The 22500-nt window shown below is 42.5% G+C and overlaps 1 protein-coding gene across 2 annotated transcripts in view; it reads left to right on the top strand.

The window, feature by feature from the left end:
- atg2b (autophagy related 2B) overlaps positions 1-22500 on the top strand; it is a 61390-nt gene that overhangs the window by 23315 nt on the left and 15575 nt on the right. For both annotated transcript variants that reach the window (XM_042086055.1, XM_042086047.1), the window contains exons 9-16: positions 3911-4087; positions 8876-9027; positions 9621-9714; positions 10676-10907; positions 19245-19401; positions 21180-21266; positions 21429-21611; positions 22078-22351. In XM_042086055.1, the coding sequence (XP_041941989.1) occupies positions 3911-4087; positions 8876-9027; positions 9621-9714; positions 10676-10907; positions 19245-19401; positions 21180-21266; positions 21429-21611; positions 22078-22351 (1356 nt within the window). The remainder of the gene's footprint in view (positions 1-3910; positions 4088-8875; positions 9028-9620; positions 9715-10675; positions 10908-19244; positions 19402-21179; positions 21267-21428; positions 21612-22077; positions 22352-22500) is intronic.

Raw genomic sequence — 22500 nt, 5'->3', positions numbered from 1 at the left:
AGCTGCGTGAAGCTTTAGTACCACTTTCAGCCACTGTGTGTCGCTCTGCCACTGTACATCGCTCTGTCAGTAGCCTGACTGCTGCCCCTTCTGAAAAAGCAGGAGGCTAGGCTACCTTTAAACATAATTGTTACCGAGAGGAATCCCAGCCTATGAATTCAATAACAAAATAAATCATGCATAATTAAACATTACCTCGATTAAGGCTACTTGGGTGTGGCTTAAGGCTTGACTACACGGTGGTAGCGAAAATCGAAATCTGCTTTTGATAGCCTACCGGTGACGCTCCACAAAACAAAAAAATATCTTAATTTGCTGTCTATGTTATTGTCAGTGTTGGGGGTAACGCAACTACACAAATCAAAACAGTGTCTTAATTTGCCCTACTTCTTGACTGCAATGTAGTCAATTGACTGCTTGACATGTCATTTTTGTTTTTCTGTACAATAAACAAATACATCTGCTTTATGCTGCAGAATTACATTCATATTTGGCTGACTGCAGACGCGCCACTTCCCTCCCCATATTCCAATATTAAGATCGTAGCCTATACAAAAAGCACTTCATACTATCATAAAAATTTGTTAAAACGAATAGCTATTTGCAATTTGACAAAACACTGGTCCTCATTTTGCGAATGCGAGGAAGATATGAGCCTGTTGCATTTAGTTAGATGTCCGAGTCACGCATCATTTTTGAAAACCACTGGCTCGTAATCACAATAATTTAACACACGAGTTGGATAGCCTACTTCATCATGTCCCCATGCCTACATTTTTGTGAGTAGCATAGAGATCGTTAAAAACAATAAAGTAGGCCTATGGCTCTCCGTTTGGGACATCGAAAACGTATATTTTTAATAGGGTAGACTACTATGTCAGAGATGCTGACTTGCAAAGGCCTCGGGATAACACGTTATCTCCACTATCATCAGTCATGCCCCTTGATCAAATTGGGGAATGAAATAAAAGTTTGAGAACCACTGGCTTAACAAGTTACCTGCAGTCCAGAACACACAGAATCTGTTGCAATATTCTGATGATCGGCGATGATATCAGCAAATGTTTGTTTTCCAAAGTAAGAATTTAACTTCATGCACCTTCGACAATGAATAGCTCATTACACTTGTTACTGTTAAACGTAGGCCTAACTGGTATCATTACAAACATTATTCTGTGTCCTAAAACTGGCATATTTTATGGCATTGTGTCATGTAAGTTTGTTGCAAAATCTAAAGAAATGTGTGAGGTGGTCAACGGGGGACAATTGAGACACACATTGGATTGTGTTATTACTTGAACATTCCACACTATCCACAGCTGTGGTAGGCCTATCAGGGGGCAGGAGGATTAAAAAAACACTCTTTAATAATCAAAAAAATAAACCGCTTATGAAGTAAACTTGTGACCATCAAAAATCGTTTATCGCCTGTAACTCCATGATAACAGGACATAACAGGAAGGCATTTTGCTGAGCAACGGAGGTTAATATGCTCTGTATTTTGTCCAAATGATGTCTGTCTATCATCGTTGCACTCGGAGAAAACCAGAATGTTTAATTTGTCCTGCGTTTCTTGTACGGCTGCAAACGGGATTCACTTGCAGTTAACCAAATATTTCTTTATTAGGGCAGGGCAGGCATATTTCTGGCTAATAAATTATTTCTAAACCAGTCTGCTAAAGTCTGTAGTGAAGTCTGTGTAGGGTTTTCCAGGCTCCATTTCTTTTTACGAGACACCCTGCTCACTTGAGACCTCTGCCGGTTGTTTGGGTTGTTGCAGTGTCGTTGCAGCGTCACTGGAAAAATACAAATTAAAGTCGTGTGATACCGCGTGATCCCGCACGCGGACCGCGAGTGAAGCTGGCCAAGTCGAAGCACTGCCCACTGTACATACACACACACTCACACTCATATATATATATATATATATATATATATATATATATATATATATATATATATACATACATATACATATATACACACATACATACACACACACACACACACACATATATATATATATATATATATATATATATATATATATATATACATACACATATATATATATATATATATATATATATATATATATATATACATACACATACATATATACACACACACACACTCACACACACGCACACACTCATATATATACAGTACATACACATACAGCGGGGAAAATAAGTATTGAACACGTCATTTTTTTCAGTAAGTATACTTCCAGTGAGGCTATTTGCATGACATTTTCACCAGACATTAGTATTAACTTAATCCACACATATAAAAAAATCCAAACATTAATGTTCATAAGTAGAGTTATGAGTAAAAAAGTGAAATGCCACAGGAAAAAAGTATTGAACATGCCTACTGAAATTTCTTAAATACTTTGTGGAAAAGCCTTTATTTGTAATGAGAGCTTCAAGGCATTTCCTGTATGACGAAACTAATCAGTCGCAGTATTCAGGTGTGATTTTGGCCTATTCTTTCAAACAGATAGTCTTTTAATATTGAAGATTCCAGGGGTCCCTCTTGTAAATCCTGATCTTTAGGTAACTTCCAAAACTGTTCAATTGGATTTAAGTCAGGGCCTTGATTTCCTTTCTCTGAAACCAATTGAGTTTCCTTTGCTGAATGCGTTGGATCACTGTCCTGCTGGAAGGTCTAGCCATGTCTCATCCTCATTGTCCTGGTGGATGGCAAGATTCTCCCAGAAAAATGGCTCCATTCATCATTCCTTCAACTGTATGAAGTCTGACAGTACCATGAGATGAAAAACAGCCCCACACCGTGATGCCTCCACCTCCAAACCTCACTGTTGGTAGGGTATTTTTAGGGTGATGCACAGTGCCATTTCTCCTCCAAATATGGTGTGTAGTATGACATCCAAAAAGTTAAATTTTGCTCTCACCTGACCAGAATACATTCTCTTAGTAGTTCATATTCTTGTCCAAATGTTGTGTAGCAAACTTTCAATAAGCTTCGACATGTTTTTCTTCAGTAATAGAGTCATGTGGGGTGAGCGTGCATAGAGGCCATGGCGGTAGAGTGCATTACCTATGATTTTCTCTGTACCAATTGTACCTGCTGCCTCCAAGTCTTTCTGGAGCTTTCTCCGTGGTCCTTGGCTCTTAGGCTACACTTCTGACTATCCTTCTGACTTCCTGGTCAGAAATCTTGTGAGGAGATTCTGTGCATGGCCGATTGATGATGCAGTAATGTTCCTTCCACTTGCAGATAATGGGTCCAATACTGCTTACTGGATGATTCTGAAGTTTTGAAATGCATCCGTAACCAGTTCTATTGATATGTTTTGCAACAATAAGGTTGCAAAGGTCTTGGGAGAGCTCTTTGCTTTTACCCATCATGAAATGTTTCTTGTGTGACACCTTGGTAATGAAAAACCATTTTATAGCTCATCAATATGTGCTAACCCAGCTTACATTAATTTGCACAGATAAGAGGGATAATTACTCTCTAACTACGTATAGATTCCAGCTCGTTCCTTGCCATTCCTTGCCTTTGTGTACTGCTTTTTCTTAGCGTGTTCAATACTTTTTCCCTATGCCATTCCACTTTTTTACTCATAACTCTACTTATGGACATTAATGTTTGAATTTTTTAATATTTGTGGATAACCTAAGTTAATACTAATGTCTGGAGAAAATTTCATGCAAATAGCCTCACTGGAAGAATACTTACTGAAAAAAATGTTGACGTGTTCAATACTTATTTTCCCCACTGTACATATACACATACATACACACACACACCGTCACATACAAGTACGCACACACGCACACACACCGTCACATACAAGTACGCACACACACCGTCACATACAAGTACGCACGCTCGTGCACACACACAGACACACACTTCTGAGCTGCTGTGATTGGCGCAGGCGGAGCAGAGTGGGCGGGGCCTAGGGAGCGGAGGTGTCGGCCCATGCAGCAGGAGGACGAGTACCGGCTGCACATGGAGCTCAGCCGCTGCCTCAAGAAGGAAACCATGGCAACCACCGCAGCGCCCACACAGCAGGACCTGTTTGAGAGCACCACCAGGACCGCGTCCAGCAGAGGTGACTCCGCACCCTAAAACAGTGTGTGTGAGTGTGGGTGTATGTGGGGGTGTGTGTGTGTGTCTATCTGTGTGTGGGTGTGTGTGCGTGTGTGTTTGGGGGTGTGTGTGAGTGTGTGTGTCTATGTGCATGCGTGTATGTGAGGCTTCCTAAAAACAGTCTGTGTGTGTGTGTATGTGTAAGTGAGCGAGTGTGTGATGTAGGTACAGTAGATGTGTGTGTGTGTGTGTGTGCATGCTTGAGTATGTGTATGTGTGTGTGTGTGTGTGTGTGTGTGTGTGTGTATGTGTGTGCATGCTTGTGTATGTGTAAGTGAGCGAGTGTGTGATGTAGGTATGTGTGTGTGTATGTGTGTGCATGCTTGTGTGTGCATGCTTGTGTATGTGTGCACCTTCCAGAAATATTGGCACCTTTGATATAGTTGACTAAAAACGTATATAAAAAGTAATCTGTTAAAACAATGAGCGGAAAATCCAACCTTGAAGGGAAGCAAGTTTATTTTGAGAAAAAGGAAAATCTCAGGAAACAGATATTTTCAACAAAACCTCGTCACTAAAAATTATTGGCACCCCTGCTTGTAATACATTTTTAAGCCTCCCTTTGCCAATAAAACAGCTTGTAATATTCTCCTATTATATGACATCTCATAAAGTTGGAGATTACAAAGCAAGGGATTTTAGGCCGTTCGTCTTTTTTGTTTTGATCTGGAAAATGTTGAGGTTTTTCTTGATGTTCATGATGCCATGCACCTTAATTAGGTTCCCAAGACCTTTGGGAATAAAAATAGCCCCACAATATCACAGCCCCTCAACCATAATTTTCATTAGGCATGGGATTCTTTTCAGTATAGTCATTCTTCTATGTTTTTTTATTCCGAGCTGAATTGCAATTATAGCCTATTTGACAGAAGACAGGTTGCTAGTGACAAAATATTAGCGTTCAGTGTGGGACGATCTATTTAGCTTCTGTGTCACTTTATTTCAAATACCTTTGTGAAAAAGAAAGTCATGAACTACTTCTGAGAGTTCAGACACTCTGATTAAGGGCCCGTCCCAATACCTCCCCTACCCCTAGATTTTTGCCCTAACCCTTGATTTTGCGCGTGCACGTGTAGGGCTAGGGTGTCCCATTACTTTAGGGAGCAAGGGGAAGTGCTATTTTCCCCTTAAAATCAACCCTCAAAATATAGCCAGGACCGATGCAGACTTAAAACAAAGTGGGAGATGAAATTACCCAGGATACCGTGCGAGCTCACCGAGCTGGCCAAATTTTTCATATATTTCATATATATTATTAGAATGTTTAAATATGTTGGAATATGTTAGTTTGATGCACATCTGATGGACTGTTGAGTTTTGAACACTAATGTTAGAAAATATCTCACGAAGCTATCTGACGATGTTCATGATATCTGCTGAGTTCTGAGAGAGTCTGCCCATCAAATAACTAGGGCTATAACGATATACAATTCGAAACCGAAATCGCGACATTCATATATCCACGATACTGTGTCGCGGTGTGAAAAGGCAGAATCGCGACACACCTTCCAGTGTTTCACGCAGTGCTTTGCATCTTACGCGGCCGCAAAAGCAACCCACAACTCCCGCTTTACTTATCGGTAGCCTACGATGTCCAAAAACAAATAAATAAATAAATAATAATTTCATACCTCTCCTTGCTTTCATTGTAGACTATGTGTGCAACTTTACCAAACAGTATAGAAGTAAACCCCCTCTCCTTGCCCCGCTCTCTCTCGCGCTCCCTCCCTCTCACTCTCCCTCCCTCTCCCGCGACTTAAATAAAACATTCACAATTGTGAAAGCAAGGACGCATAGACGACTAGCTAAATTACTATTAAATCCGCTTAGCATCATTAGCATGCTGCACATATTTGTTTAAAACTCTTGCATTTAAGTTGACTGATCATCTCAATACCAACGTTTCCCAAAAGGGCCTGTCCCAAGGAGAACAAGTATTACCTTGAAACTTAAACACACATGGGGAAACTGAGCGGCTTGTCATGTCACACATCAAATCCATTCTCCCCCCTACCCTGGACCCCTTCCAGTTTGCATACCGAGCCAAACGGTCCACAGAGAATGCAATCTGCTCTGCCCTCCACCCAGCCCTCACCCACCTGGAAAAAAGAGACTCATATGTGAGATTGCTGTTTATAGACTTCAGTTCTGCATTCAACACCATAATACCACAACAACTCATCTGCAAACTTGACAAACTGGGACTCAGTACCTACCTCTGCAACTGGCTACTGGACTTCCTCTGTCAGAGGCCTCAAGTAGTACGTGTTGGCAACAATATCTCAAGCAGCATCACACTGCGCACGGGGGCCCCCCAAGGCTGCGTGCTCAGTCCGCTGCTCTTCACCCTGCTGACGCATGACTGCACTGCAACCTACAGCAACAACCACATAGTGAAATTTGCTGATGACACAACTCTGGTGGGTCTCATCACCAAGGGCGACGAGACTCAATACAGGTTGGAGGTCGACCTTCTGACCACGTGGTGCAGGGACAACAACCTCCTGCTGAACGTCAGCAAGACCAAGGAGATTGTTGTTGACTTCCGTAGAAGTCACACCCAACACCTGCCACAGACCATCGACGGTGCTGTGGTGAAGAGAGTGAGCAGCACCAAATTCCTGGGGGTGCACATCAGTGAAGACCTCTCCTGGACCACCAACACTGCATCACTGGCGAAGAAAGCTCAGCGCCGCCTGTACTTCCTGCGGAAACTCAGGTGAGCAAGTGCTCCACCAGCAATCATGACCACATTCTACCGAGGCACCATTGAGAGCATCCTCTCCAGCTGTATCGCTGTGTGGGGTGGAAGCTGCACTGAATATAACAGGAAAGCCCTGCAGCACATAGTGAACACAGCTGGAAGGATTATTGGTGCTTCACTCCCCTTCCTGAAGGACATTTACACCTCCCACCTCACCCGCAAGGCGTCCACAATTGTGAGTGATGCAAGTCACCCCGCTCACAATTTGTTTGATCTACTGCCCTCTGGGAAGAGGTACAGAAGCCTGCGCTCCCGCACCACCAGACTCACCAACAGCTTCATACACCAGGCTGTTAGGATCCTGAACTCTCTCCCCCCTCTCCCCCCTCAGCTACATAACATCCTAACTCCATAACAACAACTTTTAGACCCACAATGGCTGCCTTGCACTACTCCACTTGCACTACTCCACTTGTACACTTGCACACTTGCAACTTGTTGTTGTTGTCCTGTTGTCCTGAACACTTCTGAACACACTTCTGCTGCTCTTACATAACTTGCACCACTATGCCACTTGCATACTTAGGTCAAACAAAACTACCTAAGCCATTTATTGGCCTGACTTTTGCACTATTATATTGACTGTCTACTGTATGCACAATTGCACAATTTCTACCAAATTTTGCTGCTCTTATTTCTTCATTGTATGTGCCTTCTTATTTTTACTTTTTATATTGTTTACTTGAATGTTATGTTTGTCTGTGGACCTAATTGGTAAAATATGTCTTGTCTCCACCGTGGGATAGTAGGAAACGCAATTTCGATCTCTTTGTATGTCTTGACATGTGAAGAAATTGACAATTAAGCAGACTTTGACTTTGACTTGAACAGTCCAATCAGTAGACTATGATAGGCTAAGCTAGCCAACTATGCTACTTTGTTTACAATATTTCCAGGCTTCAACCAGACAGCTGAATTAAAGAGGTAGAGTTGTAATAAAAAATAGTAGGCCTAGGCTATAGGCTAATCTGCATAAAGTGTGCTGTCATAAATATCAGTCATTCAGAAAAAATATTTTTATATCAGGATATAAAATAATAGATATATTATATTGTAATCCTCTTGTGTTCTAATCTAAAGGAGGCTATTAAAATGTTATTTAATAAAATGTCTAGCCCCCCAAAAAAATCGAGATTCGTATCGAACCGTGGGTCAAAAATCGTGAAACAAACCGAATCGTAAGGTTGGTGTATCGTTACAGCCCTACAAATAACGTTATATACAGTATCTGATCTGAGTAGTTTCGTCAGTATTTAAGGTGTGTGTTCTGGCATTCACATGAACACGTATATCTTTGTTGATTAACCAGACGTAGATAAACGGTCCACACAACAATGACCGCTGGAATGGGCATGTTCCTGAATGAAAATAGTAGCAGGCACACCGGTAGACACGTCGGCGCTGCGCATAACGTAGGTGAGCACGTTCGCTACGCTAATTTGCATATAGTGGTGTCCCAATTCATAGGGAAAGATCTTCACCTCCACTTCCCTTGTTGAGGCGGCTTTAATGTTGAGGGCAATCAAAACCAAGTGGAAGTTTTAAGGGGGGAGAAATTGGACGGGCCCTAACCTAAATAAGTTGAATATAAATAGGAAAAATTCTTTTGTTACATTTTGTATATGATTTTCTAGGGGTGTCAATCATTTTGGGCAATGTGCTTTTGTTAAAAAATATTTATTTATTTTCTCAGAATACATTTGCTTCCCTTCAATGTTGGATTTTTCCTCATTGTTGTCATTGTGAGATTACAATAAATCACCAAAATATTTTTATAACTGTTTTTAGTCAACTTTCACAAAGGTGCCTATAATTCTGAAGCGTACTGTATGAGTTTATGCATGTATGTGTATGTTTACGTGTATGTGTGAGTTTATGCATATGTGTGTGTGTGTGTGTGTGTGTGTGTGTGTGTGTGTGTGTGTTTATGTATGTGTGTGTTTTTATACTTGTGTGTTGATCTGTGTTTTTCTTCATCTTGTGAAGAGGAAGTGTTTTTCTCCATGGCTGAGATGGACATGTCCCACAGCCTATCGTCTTTGCCCCCTCTCGGGGACCCGCCTACTGTTGACCTTGACCTGTCACTCAACAGTAATTACTCCGCCTCTCTCGGCGAGTCACCATCTGGCCAAACAGCTGTAAGTCGCACGCACACACATGCACACACGCACACACACACGCACAGTACACACACACACACACACACATACACATAAGGGCTTGTAACCGAAGGGTTGCTATTTCGATCTCCGACCAGCAGGAAAAATGTGGGACACTGGAGTCTTTCGACGGATTCTAAATGAAATCAGGTCCGTGGGTCTCCAAAAGAGTCTCTTGGGCTGTAACTTTTACATACAGTCTTACAGCTACCATTGAAATTCTAGTCAACTCTGGCCCGAGTTTGACGAAACTCGCAACAATAACTAAGGGGCCGTGGCTTTTGCGATCGGTCAATTAGTAAAGGCCAAACTAAATGTGTAGTCCACATCTAAATCCAAACTAAACAGGCTTTAGTCTACATCTTATTTCTACTATCTATAATTCACATGCTGCAATTAAAGCAGTTAATCCTAACCCATAGCCCTAACACTGTGCCACATGGATATGATTTGATACTAATAAATAATATAAATAAACTTGCCTAGCATTGGACATGATGAAGTTACTGTGTGTGTGTGTGTGTGTGTGTGTGTGTGTGTGTGTGTGTGTGTGTGTGTGTGTTCCTGCTTAGGCTGGATGGGACGAGTATCTGGAGGTGAACCGACAACGAGATAAACAACAGGAGGCTACTTACACACATACACACAAGCTGCACAGACAGACCTGTAAGTACACACACGCGCACACACACACACGCGCGTTAATCCAGACTATTCTCGCCAGTTTCCCTCACAGGATCAAAAGAGTGTGTAAGGGATAATGGACGACACGGTGGTCTGTTCACAGAAATGAATGCACACGGTTGAGGTTGTAAAACGGCAGTGGAATAAGCGGGAGTCCATTATCCCACTTATTCCACTGCTGCCACTTGCGTTGTGTTCATTTCCTGTTACAATTTAAACGTTTTAATCGCTAAAACTGTCTTGTTTGTAGAACTTCTTTCTTCCGACACATCAACTAATTTCTCAACTTGCAGGAAAAACTACCGTTACTAGTTCTAAATGGATGGTTGCTACTAGCTTAACGTTGGCGCTAATGGAACACGTTGTGTATCTCGTAAATGACCCCACTAATAATACCCGGAATGTTATCAAACTTCTACAGTAGTACAAATAGGTTCTGTACTCATAAAACTTACAAACTTTCCAATTTCTCAAATTGGAAAGTTTGTAAGTATACCAGGAGTTTATTTATGTATCTGTGCTGCTAGCTACCACTGCGTCAACGTTACTTACGTGATTTGGGAAAAGCCCGTAAAAGTCCTGGCAGAAAGCAATTACGTAAAAGTTTTTCGGTATATCGAAAGTTTTTTATATTTTTTTCCGAAGTGTTTACAACTGCTTTACATCCTGATGCATCGCTTTCTGTCAGGACTTTTATGGGCTTTCCCCAAATCACGGAAGTAACGTCAACGCAGCAGTAGCTAGCAGCAGAGAGTAGAAGCTATCAAGTGTTCTTTAAATAAACTCCTGGTGTACTTACAAACTTTACAAACGTGTGTGTGTGTGTGTGTGTGTGTGTGTACGTACGTGTGTGTCTGTGTGTGTAGCGTGTCCTGAGCTGCTGCTGTGTGTTTATATATATATATATATATGTGTGTGTGTGTGTGTGTGTGTGTGTGTGTAGCTCATCTCCCTGATGACTCGTGTCCTGAGCTGGTGCTGCGCTTGACTGTGGAGCGCCTCCGAGTGGTGGTCCTGCACATCGACCCTCTGCCCCCGGCTGACTCCGCCCACAGTCCCTCTACACCAATGGCCACACACTTCTTCCAAACGCTGGCCGCACACAAGCTCCTCCCCCATGGCTGTGTCCAATCACGAGACGTCTTTGACAAGGCCTGTCCCCATGACCACCTCAGGTGAGTTGCCCCATGAGCACCATGGCTACTGATTGGTTCAGGGATGATGTCATGAGGGCCATGGCTACTGATTGGTTCAGGGATGATGTCATGAGGGACATGGCTACTGATTGGTTCAGGTGAGTTGCTCCATGAGCGCCATGGCTACTGATTGGTTCAGGGATGATGTCATGAGGGCCGTGGCTACTGATTGGTTCAGGTGAGTTGCTCCTTGAGGGCCATGGCTACTGATTGGTTCGTAGATGATGGTGGACATTCTAATTGGGAAGCCACAGCTACTTACTACTATTGTCTTTAAAGGTGTGCTGTGTTAAAAATGAGGTGTGTGTGTGTGTGTGATTCTGTTAAAAGCTGTGGCGCATTAATGGTGTGGTGTGTGTGTGTGTGTGTTTAATGTGTGTGTGTATCAGAGGTGATTGCTCTGAGACTACAGGGGAAGCTCCGCCTCCTTATTATTCTATCACTGTAAATATCACTAAAAAATTGCATCAAACACTATTATTGCATTAGCCTACTATTCCAACTAGAGAATCCAACACTATTATTAAATTAGCCTACTATTCCAACTAGAGAATCCAACACTATTATTAAATTAGCCTACTATTCCAACTAGAGAATCCAACACTACTATTAAATTAGCCTGCTATTCCAACTAGAGAATCCAACACTATTATTAAATTAGCCTGCTATTCCAACTAGAGCATGCCAAAAACGTGTTCAACTTCATGGCTAGTTTGTTCAGCAATAAGGTTTTGCCGGTCATCTATTGTGATTTCCACTCCCCTAATACAGTACATTGCTTTGACGACACAATCCATTACAAACCCCACAGACGCTCGGCTTCACTGGACTTTCAATGGCATTTCAGAATGGGCTGATTTCAGTGCAGAAAAGCTAGATGTTTATTGGACAAAAGCCACGAATTCGTAATTTCCAGGGAAGCCCGGCATCTCAGGGAGTGAATGGAGCAGTGGGGTGGCCCTGACACCGGCGTCTCAGGGAGTGAAGATAGATAGATAGATAGATAGATAGATAGATAGATACTTTATTGATCCCCAAGGGGAAATTCAAAGGTCTCAGTAGCAAACAGACGTCACACACAACATGCACTTACAGCAGAAATGGTAAATATAAGTATAAACATATAACCAAACCCTACTGTACAATAGAGACAGTAGAAGATAAGAAAAACTAACAAAACTAAATACTAAAAATTCCACAGTGTGCTTGAGGGTGATCAAGCATGAGACGCTTGCAGTGACAGGGCCGGGACTGGCCTGTAGTTCTGTGTGCATGGCAAGGTGCTCAAGAGAGTGAGTGTCATGGTGAAGGTGCAAAAAGTAGTCCAACAGTGCAAGAGTAAGGTCTAGAGACCAGCATAAATAATACATTAGTCCAATAGTGCAAGAGTAAGGTCTAGAGACCAGCATAAATAATATATTAGTCCAATAGTGCAAGAGTAAGGTCTAGAGACCAGCATAAATAATACATTAGTCCACCAGTGCAAGAGTAAGGTCTAGAGACCAGCATAAATAATACATTAGTGCAACAGTGCAAGAGTGCAAGAGTAAGGTCTAGAGAGCAGCATAAATGATACATTAGTGCAACAGTGCAAGAGTAAGGTCTAGAGAGCAGCATAAATAATATGGACAAATAGGAGAGTAAAGTATAGTGTAGATACAGTGGGCAGTGCTTCGACTTGGCCAGCTTCCCTCGCGGTCCGCGCGCGGGATCACGCGGCATCACGACTTTAATTTGTATTTTTCCAGTGACGCTGCAACGACGTTTAACATATATATAGCCCTGAATATCATTTTAAAAGTAGTCTGACAAAGCTTATTGTTTTGTGACACAGCTAAACACTGGTACCTCATAGAACGTCTATAACATAGCCTAGGTGGTCGCAACTCACAAAAGTAAAGCAGATAGAAAGAACTCACGCAAATCTAGCCTACAACACGCAGACAGCTTTATGCGCAGGGGAGAGAGCGCGCGCGCGCACTGTGCTTTATGATTGTTGCCTTCTGATGGTATCTTGCTAATTCACTGAACTGCATTAGGTGACACAAATGGTATTGTCTTTATCTTATAACTCCTTGTCTGAGCGACTACCAGGCCTATGGTTTTTAAAAGTCAGATGTTCCCTGACAAAGACATTCGAAAATTAAGAATGTTTATTGACTTGAAAAATACACTAAGTTTTGCAAACTCCCTTCATTCAACCCTTGAAGACATCGCGGTCTGGTGCGCTGGTCTCGTACCATTTAATTTCTCAGAATTTAGGTCTACTAGTCCTACAATAACGTTTTTTACTTTTTGTATGGTTATTGCTTGACAGGGGGGATCCCAAGCAGCTTTCCGCCATAAGGCATTTCCTAATTCACCCGACACTGATATTCAAAATGTTGAAACTATTTCGGCATAGCCTATAAGCAGTTTAATTAAATGTAATGTTAGTTGTAAACAAACGGGCTACTTGGTGAGGCTTGGCCTCTCAGATGCGCTCGTGCCTTAAATGGCAATACAAATCTTCACAATAGGCCTATTAACTGACCGCCCGATTCACGTTGGCTGGGGGGCAGGTGGGGGGGGGCATCAGACATTTGCTCCCAAGGGTCTATGAATTGTTAATCCGGCCCTGCCCCACACGAACGCAACTTTTCACCTCTGAGACACCTAACTCACTAAGACCTACTTACTGTAGGCTGCGCAAACCACAGGCCTTTTTTTGGGCAAGCCTGCATTCGAGGCAGGCCTTCTGTTGAAGAATTTTATATAAATCCTGCGCTAACAGTAATCCTCCTACCCCCCGCTACTACAGCTGTGGATAGTGTGGCATGCTCAGGCTTTATGTCTCCTTCTTGCCAACTAGGCCTATAGCCCAACCATTTACGTCTTCAAAAAATAACAACTTGCCAGATATGTCTTCATATCTTTGGGCCTCATTCAGCATTTTGTTCTTCCACTGGAAATTACTCTTCTACATTTGCTGCCTGCTGCATCCTTTCTGTTTGTATTGTTTAGAAAATGTTTGACGTCTTGAGTTAATGCATTAAACATTGTTTGCTGGTAACCAGCCACAAATAGCCTACAGATTCTTGCGTGCGTACATTCTCTATTCTCTCCAAAATGTGCCCATTCTATAGACTGGCCAAGTGCGTAATTCTGCGGCATAAAGCAGATGTATTTGTTTATTGTACAGAAAAATAAAAATAACCTGTCAAGCAGTCAATTGACTACATTGCAGTCAATAAGTAGGGCAAATTACAAAACCAAAACGTGGGTCATAGTTGTCTAAGCCTCTGCTGTGAGGCCAAACCCATGAACAAAGACGCATTGATATCTGTAATAGTTTTTTTTTTTGGCGAAACAAGCTCACAGCCGAACGAGTCATAGCACTGAAGCGAGAGGCAACTGGCATGTGATCTCCCCACGGGCCAATGGATGTACAAGTTTTCTCCTGTGCCTACGATATTTAATCCAGTGTTTTGTCAAGTTGCAAAATGCTATTAGTTTTAACGAATTTTTATGATGGTATGAAGTACTTTTTGTATAGAGTACTATCTTAATTGCTTTATACTCAATACTTGACCAATGGCTATTGCATCTGTCTATTGAAAGTGAGAATGTGGCATGTGATCTACTGAGTAGGCTTCATAAAATAAATAGTGCTGTCAAACGATTAAAATTTTTAATCACGATTAATCGCTGAATTCCTATAGTTAATCACGATTAATCACATATTTTATCATATGATTAAAATTCTATTTTGCATTTCTGAACTTTCCAGGAGTCCATATTAACAATAAAGCAATTATTGTTTATCTTGATTGGGATTCAAATGAACGTTAGTTGTTCTAACGTTACTAGTCGTTGCAACAGCATGTGAAAAAACTACAGAGTTTGTTACACCAAAATGAACGTTAATCTCGCGATTGACGCCATTAAAATAGGTTTCCGTTAACGCCGTTAATAACGCGTTTAACTTACAGCACTAAAAATAAAATAAACAGATTGCTAATGGCCTACAAGCTGATCTGGGGTGCGTTTCCCGTACAACTACGGAGGTTAGCTTTTTACTAACAGGATGGATCGTTCAACTAACCAACATGTAAGTTACGACTGTTACCCAAAACTGTCGTACTTACATAGTACTGTAAGTTTGGACCATGATAGTTTCCAAACTTCAGTAGTCTGGACTAAGGTGGTTAATGACGTTTAGTAGCACGTGAACGGGCACCTGCACATACTTCTGTGGCGCATTGCGTTAAGGCCGGCAGATGACAGCCGCCGTTGCACAGCAGTTACTAGTCCCCTGTCCAAGAGTTCGAATCTGGGTTAAGATTTTGATCGTTGTTTACCTAAGTTTATCTTTTGTGCAAATCATATTATCAAAATCAGAATCGGCCTTCTTGGCTTGGTTTGCGTAAACTAACAAGGACCCCCCCCCCCCATGAAAATCAAAGGCTACATATTCTCAGCTGACTCGTCAAAAAGTGCGTACCACTTTATTATTATCTGCAGGTGTGTGACTTTTACTTACGTGCACATGGCTGCAAATTGACTTTTAATTTATGTATTTTCTGCCTTTGGCATTTTAAAATATGGACATATGGTGGTTAGAAGTGTAAATATCAATTAGAAACCTAAATATATTTATAATGATTAATTTGCAAACAAATAACTGGCGTCAGTGACGTCTTTGACATGAAGATCCCTGGAACTATGCTTCTACTAGCATTCTACCACAGGTCGAGAGGTGTAGTTGTAACTACACAACTTTACGATAGTGGTTGCGAACGTTCGTTGCTACTATGGTTTTGGGAAACACTAACGTAGTGTAACGATGCATTGGACTATATAAGTTCCAAATGTGAATGTAATTCTGCGGCATAAAGCAGATGTATTTGTTTATTGTACAGAAAAATAAAAATGACATGTCAAGAAGTAGAGCAAATTAATTTACGAAACCAAAACGTGGGTCATAGTTGTCTAAGCCTCTATAGCGTAGCCTGTTAAAAATGTCGCAGAAGCCTACCCAAGGCTACAGATTAATTCTGAACAGTTATTTCTCTACTGGCTCAATTATCACACCACTGTTTTGATTTGCGTAGTTGCGTTAACCCAATACTGACAATAATATAGACAGCAAATTTCGATTTCCATTATCACCGTGTAGTCAAGCATTAAGCCATACCCAAGTAGCCTAAATCGAGGTAAATCGAGCTTTTTCAGAAGGGGCGGCAGGCAGAGCGATGTACAGTGGCAGAGCGACGAACAGTGGCCGAAAGTGGTACTAAAGCTTCACGCAGCTTCACGCCTCGTAATGCGCGACTGAAGTGGCCATTTGAAAGCGATGCCCACTGTATGTGTATGTGTGTATGTGAAGGTGCAAAAGTAGTCCAACAGTCCACCAGTGCAATAATAAGGTCTAGAGACCAGCATAAATAATACATTAGTCCACCAGTGCAATAATAAGGTCTAGAGACCAGCATAAATAATATGGACAAATAGGAGAGCAAAGTATAATGTAGACAAGGTAATATAAAAAACTATAAAAAACTATGTCAGTGCAAGAACAGGTTGAGGTAATAGGGTTACAGCCATTCAGTATTGTAGCAGAAGCCATTGGTCATCTGTGCTAATATAGCATGAAAAACAGTGTAGCAGTAAAACAGTAGTAAAGCAGTAGTGGGCAGTCAGTACTCAAACATGGAGAGGGTGGAGAGGCAGACAGACTAAGCAGAGAAGTCTATCTCTCCTCTTCTCTTTAGTGAAGCATTGAACAGTTCAATGGCCCTGGGGACAAAAGACTTCCTCAGCCTTTCAGTTGTGCATGGCAGTGAGCGAAGTCTCCAGCTGATGAGGGTGACTGTGAATGGGACAGTGGGATGACTCATGAAGTGAATGAGGCAGTGGGATGACTCATGAAGTGAATGAGGCAGTGGGATGACTCATGAAGTGAATGGGACAGTGGGATGACTCAGGGTGTGAATGGGGCAGTGGGATGGCCCTGACACCGAGCCTCTGTATGATGATTGGAGGAACCGTCATAGTGGCTGGACTTTTTTTGATTGACAACTAGGGCTGGGCGATATCGTCTGTGACAATATTGTGATTGTTGTTTTAACGATTTGCAAATTGACGTTATCGAGTATTTAAATTACTTGGGTGAGGGGAGGGACTCGAAATCATGCATTGAAACCCCACACATCTACTAAACCCCACACATCCACTAAACCCCACACATTCACTAAACCCCACACATCCACTAAACCCCACACTAAACCCCACACATCCACTAAACCCCACATATCCACTAAACCCCACACTAAACCCCACACATTCACTAAACCCCACACATCCACTAAACCCCACACTAAACCCCACACATCCACTAAACCCCACATATCCACTAAACCCCACACTAAACCCCAGACATTCACTAAACCCCACACATCCACTAAACCCCACACATCCACTAAACCCCACACTTCCACTAAACCCCACACTAAACCCCACACATCCACTAAACCCTACACATCCACTAAACCCCACACTAAACCCCACACATCCACTAAACCCCACACATCCACTAAACCCTAAACCCCATACATCCACTAAACCCTACACATCCACTAAATCAAAGTCAAAATCACAAAAAATATCGATATTTGTCCATATCGCCCACCCCGATTGACAGTGTATGTCGCAATCAGAGAGGAAGAGTTTCAAGTTCAGCGATGCTTTGCTGCGTTGGCAGGTGAAGTCGTCAAGAGGCAAGCTGCAGCTCAAATTCTCATATATTTTCTATTCTTTTTGTTTTCTATTTGTCTTTGTACATATCCTGCTTAGTTATTGAGTTTGTGACCTTTTAGTTATTAAGTTTGTGACCTTCATATACTGCTTAGTTATCGAGTTTGTGACCGTGTATGTAAGCTGGGTTGTAGCCAGCTAGTTTGCTATATAACTGTAGCCTGGCTACATTATGCTAATATTGTTTATTAGCCATTTGATAATCTTCCCTACCAGGACAGATTCAAAATAAAACAGCAAGGCAGATGAATGTACAGAATAGTCACAGAGAAATACCTCTAGTGGTCTACCACACAGCCAATTTACCCCCCCCCCCCCCCAAAAAAAAAGTGAACTGCAGCCACGTAGCCAGCTGCTATGTCTCACAACTCTATGCTGGTCTAATCTGGGTTTTGGGAGAACAATATAGAACCTCAATAATATGAATTTAATAATGGCCCTCAAAGAACAATATAGCACCTCAATAATATGAATTTAATAATTGCCCTCAAAGAACAATATAGCACCTCAATAATATTAATTTAATAATTGGCCATTTTTATCAGAGCTTCCCCTGTTCCAAAGACCAGCATCTGCCACTGGTGTGTATGTGTGTGTGTGTGTGTGTGTGTGTATGTGTTTGTGTGTTTAATGTATGTTTAATGTGTGTTTAATGTGTGTGTGTTTAATGGGTGGCAAATGGTGTATCTGTGTGTTGTATGAACACATTCAGAGCTCCAGTGTGTGTGTTTAATGTGTGTGTGTGTGTGTGTGTGTGTGTGTGTGTGTGTGTGTATGTGTGTTGCAGGTTGTTGGCGGCGGGGGTGTGTGTGTCGTATGAACACACTCAGAGCTCCAGTGTGTGTTTAATGTGTGTGTGTGTGTTTAATGTGTGTTTAATGTGTGTGTGTGTGTGTGTGTGTGTGTGTGTGTTGCAGGTTGGTGGCGGAGGGTGTGTGTGTGTCGTATGAACACACTCAGAGCTCCAGTGTGTGTGTTTAATGTGTGTGTGTGTGTGTGTGTGTTTAATGTGTGTGTGTGTGTTTAATGTGTGTGTGTGTGTGTGTGTGTGTGTGTGTTGCAGGTTGGTGGCGGAGGGAGTGTGTGTGTCGTATGAACACACTCAGAGCTCCAGCGTGTGTTTAATGTGTGTGTGTGTGTGTTTAATGTGTGTGTGTGTTGCAGGTTGGTGGCGGAGGGAGTGTGTGTGTCGTATGAACACACTCAGAGCTCCAGCGTGTGTTTAATGTGTGTGTGTGTGTTTAATGTGTGTGTGTGTGTGTGTGTGTTGCAGGTTGGTGGCGGAGGGGGTGTGTGTGTCGTATGAACACACTCAGAGCTCCAGCGTGTGTTTAATGTGTGTGTGTGTGTTTAATGTGTGTGTGTGTGTGTGTGTGTGTGTGTGTGTGTTGCAGGTTGGTGGCGGAGGGGGTGTGTGTGTCGTATGAACACACTCAGAGCTCCAGCGTGTGTTTAATGTGTGTGTGTGTGTTTAATGTGTGTGTGTGTGTGTGTGTGTGTGTGTGTGTGTGTGTGTTGCAGGTTGGTGGCGGAGGGGGTGTGTGTGTCGTATGAACACACTCAGAGCTCCAGCGTGATGCGTCTGAACTCTGACGTCTCCTTTAGTCAGATGGAGTTGCTAGAGTGTCTCGTCTCCATGGAGACGCCCAACAACACACACACTGCACAGTACACGGAAGTAAGAATACACACACACACATACACACACATGACCCCTTTATTTTAAGGAAAAACATTTATTTATTTATGATACATTATTCATTCACAAAATAAATTGGTGTCCTTATCGGTTGGATATTTCCTCATTTTTTTAGCATTAAGATCAATTTCCAAAATTTTTTTATTCCTCTTTTTAGTCAACTTTAGCATGGGTGTGTAAACTTATTCTCACCACTCTATGTAATAAGTTAACATTCTATAATGACAGGAAGTGATAGTGTGATAATAGCTTAGTATTCTATAAAGACAGGAAGTGATTATGTGAATAGCTTAGTATTCTATAAAGACAGGAAGTGATGATGTGAATAGCTTAGTATTCTATAAAGACAGGAAGTGATGATGTGAATAGCTTAGTATTCTACAAAGACAGGAAGTGATGATGTAATAATAGCTTAGTATTCTATAAAGACAGGAAGTGATGATGTGAATAGCTTAGTATTCTACAAAGACAGGAAGTGATGATATTTGTGTGTTTGTGCTATACTAGGTATGACTGCTTTAAAAATAGGATGATGGGGGGGAAAAACCTCATTCCAGCTAAGCATTCAATAATGAATACTGAATATTATAATATATTAGCCTAAAATTAATGTGCAGTAAGCATAATTTAGACATGGCTGCATGTGACATTTTTAGGGAGTTAAGGCTATATGTTTATTGTTAAGCTTATTGAATATCTTCTGATAGAGAAGACAAACCATTTTGTGGAATGATGATTCATCGTATGAAATTTGCAACGATGTGACTCAACAATCTCTGGTAGCCTATAGGTGACATCCTGCTCTGTCTGCCACTCGTTGTCTGTAGCTGATCGAAATGACGTAAGCCTAAAGCTTTGATGTAAGGCTATATGTTTAGCCTATTGAATAACTTAATGATATAGAAGACAAAACATTTTGTAGAAAGATGCATCATCATATGAGATTTGCAACAATGTGACTCAAAAACAGTCTTTGGTTGAATAAGTGACGTCGCTCTGCTGGCACTCTCTGTCTGAAACGTTGTTCAATTCGGGACCTTAGCCTATCGCTCGTTTCAATTTGGTACCTTAGCCTATCGCTCGTTTCAATTCGGGACCTTAGCCTATCCCTCGTTTCAGTTTGGGACCTTAGCCTATCGCTCGTTTCAATTTGGTACCTTAGCCTATCGCTCGTTTCAATTCGGAACCTTAGCCTATCCCTCGTTTCAGTTTGGGACCTTAGCCTATCGCTCGTTTCAATTGGAGACCTTAGCCTATCGCTCGTTTCAATTTGGGACCGTGCAGTCGGAATTGTTGTTTGTTTATTCAAAGTCTCAAGTCCAAAGTAGCCTGGGCTACATCATGTTTACGTCGTTTTGAATAGCCACTTACCCGTGTTTGTTGGCGTGTTGTGGCAAAATCCGCAGAATCATTTTATGCAAGTAAACTGCATACAGGGAATCTTTATTGTTGAGGTCAGACATGATAATCATCCAAACATCTTGTGTCTTAGTAAACCTGTGCTGTGCCATGATTCAGTGCTGCCAAAACCCCACTGACCCTCTCTGTGTCTGCGCTGTGCCGTATGAGAGGGGGAGTGGCTACAGCACAGCGGGAGTGGCTACAGTGTGTGCTCATGCTCGTCACTCATGCCTGTAGCAAGACACACACACTCCTAATCTCACGCGCACACACACACAGTAGCGAGGCGAGTGGAGAAAGCCAACGTGTGCTTCTTTTACCGATGTGTGTGTGTGTGTGTGTGTGTGTTTGTCTAGCTGCTGACGTTTGATGCCACAGGCGGCAACACTAGTACTCCCTGCCTGCACCTGCTCTACAAGCTGACTGAACGAAGAGGTCCTCAGGTACAACACACACACACACACACACACACACACACACACACACACCACACATACACACACACACACACTCCTAATCACACACAAACACACACACACACACTCCTAATCACACACACACACACACACACACACACACACTGATGTCTCTGCTGTGTGTGCTAGGGAGGGCAGGTGCGTGCGTTGCCGGGCAGGGCGGATCTGAAGGTGGAGCTCGGTGGTTGCCGTGTGGAGCTGGACATCAGCATCGTTGACCGTCTCCACTCCCTGTTGCAGCCACGGAAACATGTTACTATGGAGATGATGACCTCACATATGTATACATCCTATAATAAGCCAGTTAGTCTGGTAAGAACTCATATGTATAGTACAGCGGGTAACCATGAAAATTGTGCACTTTTTGAAAGAAACATGAAACATCACAATTCCCCTTAATTTGAGGGCTTAACCGCTGTACTAGTACATAGATGACCGATGCAAATATTTAAACAGACACACAGACATACAAATGCACACACACACACACACACACAAGGAGCATAATTAACACCTTTCTCTGTGTGTGTGTGTGCGTGCGGGTGTGTGTGTGTGAGTGTGCGTGCATGCGTGTGTGTGTGTGCAAGCGTGTCTGCGTGTGTGTGTGCATGCGTGTGTGTGTACGTGCATGCGTGTGTTCGTGCGTGTCTGCGTGTGTGTGTGTCTGCGTGTGTGTACGTGTGTGTGTGTGCGTGTCTGCGTGTGTGTACGTGTGTGTGTGTGTGTGTCTGCGTGTGTGTACGTGCGTGCATGCGTCTGCGTGTGTGTGTGTCTGCAGCACAAGGCCTTTGCTGAGGTGTTTCTGGACGACAGCCGCTCCCCTGCACAGTGTGAAGTGTGTGTGAGTGTGTGTGCTGCGCGGCTGCTGTTGTGTTTGCGGTTCCCCATTCCAGACCTGCGCTGCGACGCAGAACGCGGCCCGTGGTTCCGCAGACGGCTGCAGAGGGAACAGTTACTGCTGGAGTTTGAGGAACCGGAACTCAAGAGCCACTTCACTGGGGGATCCCACGCGGAACAGAACACAGTGGAACTCAGCTACAGAGAACTCACCGGTACACACACACACACACACACACTATACACACATACACACATACACTACACACACGCTATACACTACACACACACACACACTATACACTACAGTGTTTCCCCTAGAAATTTTTCCAGCAGCGGTGCTATTACTTGGGGGGGGGGGGGG

The sequence above is a fragment of the Alosa sapidissima genome, chromosome 1, assembly GCF_018492685.1.
Source record: "Alosa sapidissima isolate fAloSap1 chromosome 1, fAloSap1.pri, whole genome shotgun sequence".
NCBI lineage: Eukaryota > Metazoa > Chordata > Actinopteri > Clupeiformes > Clupeidae > Alosa > Alosa sapidissima.
This window is presented reverse-complemented; position numbering and strand designations above follow the sequence as displayed.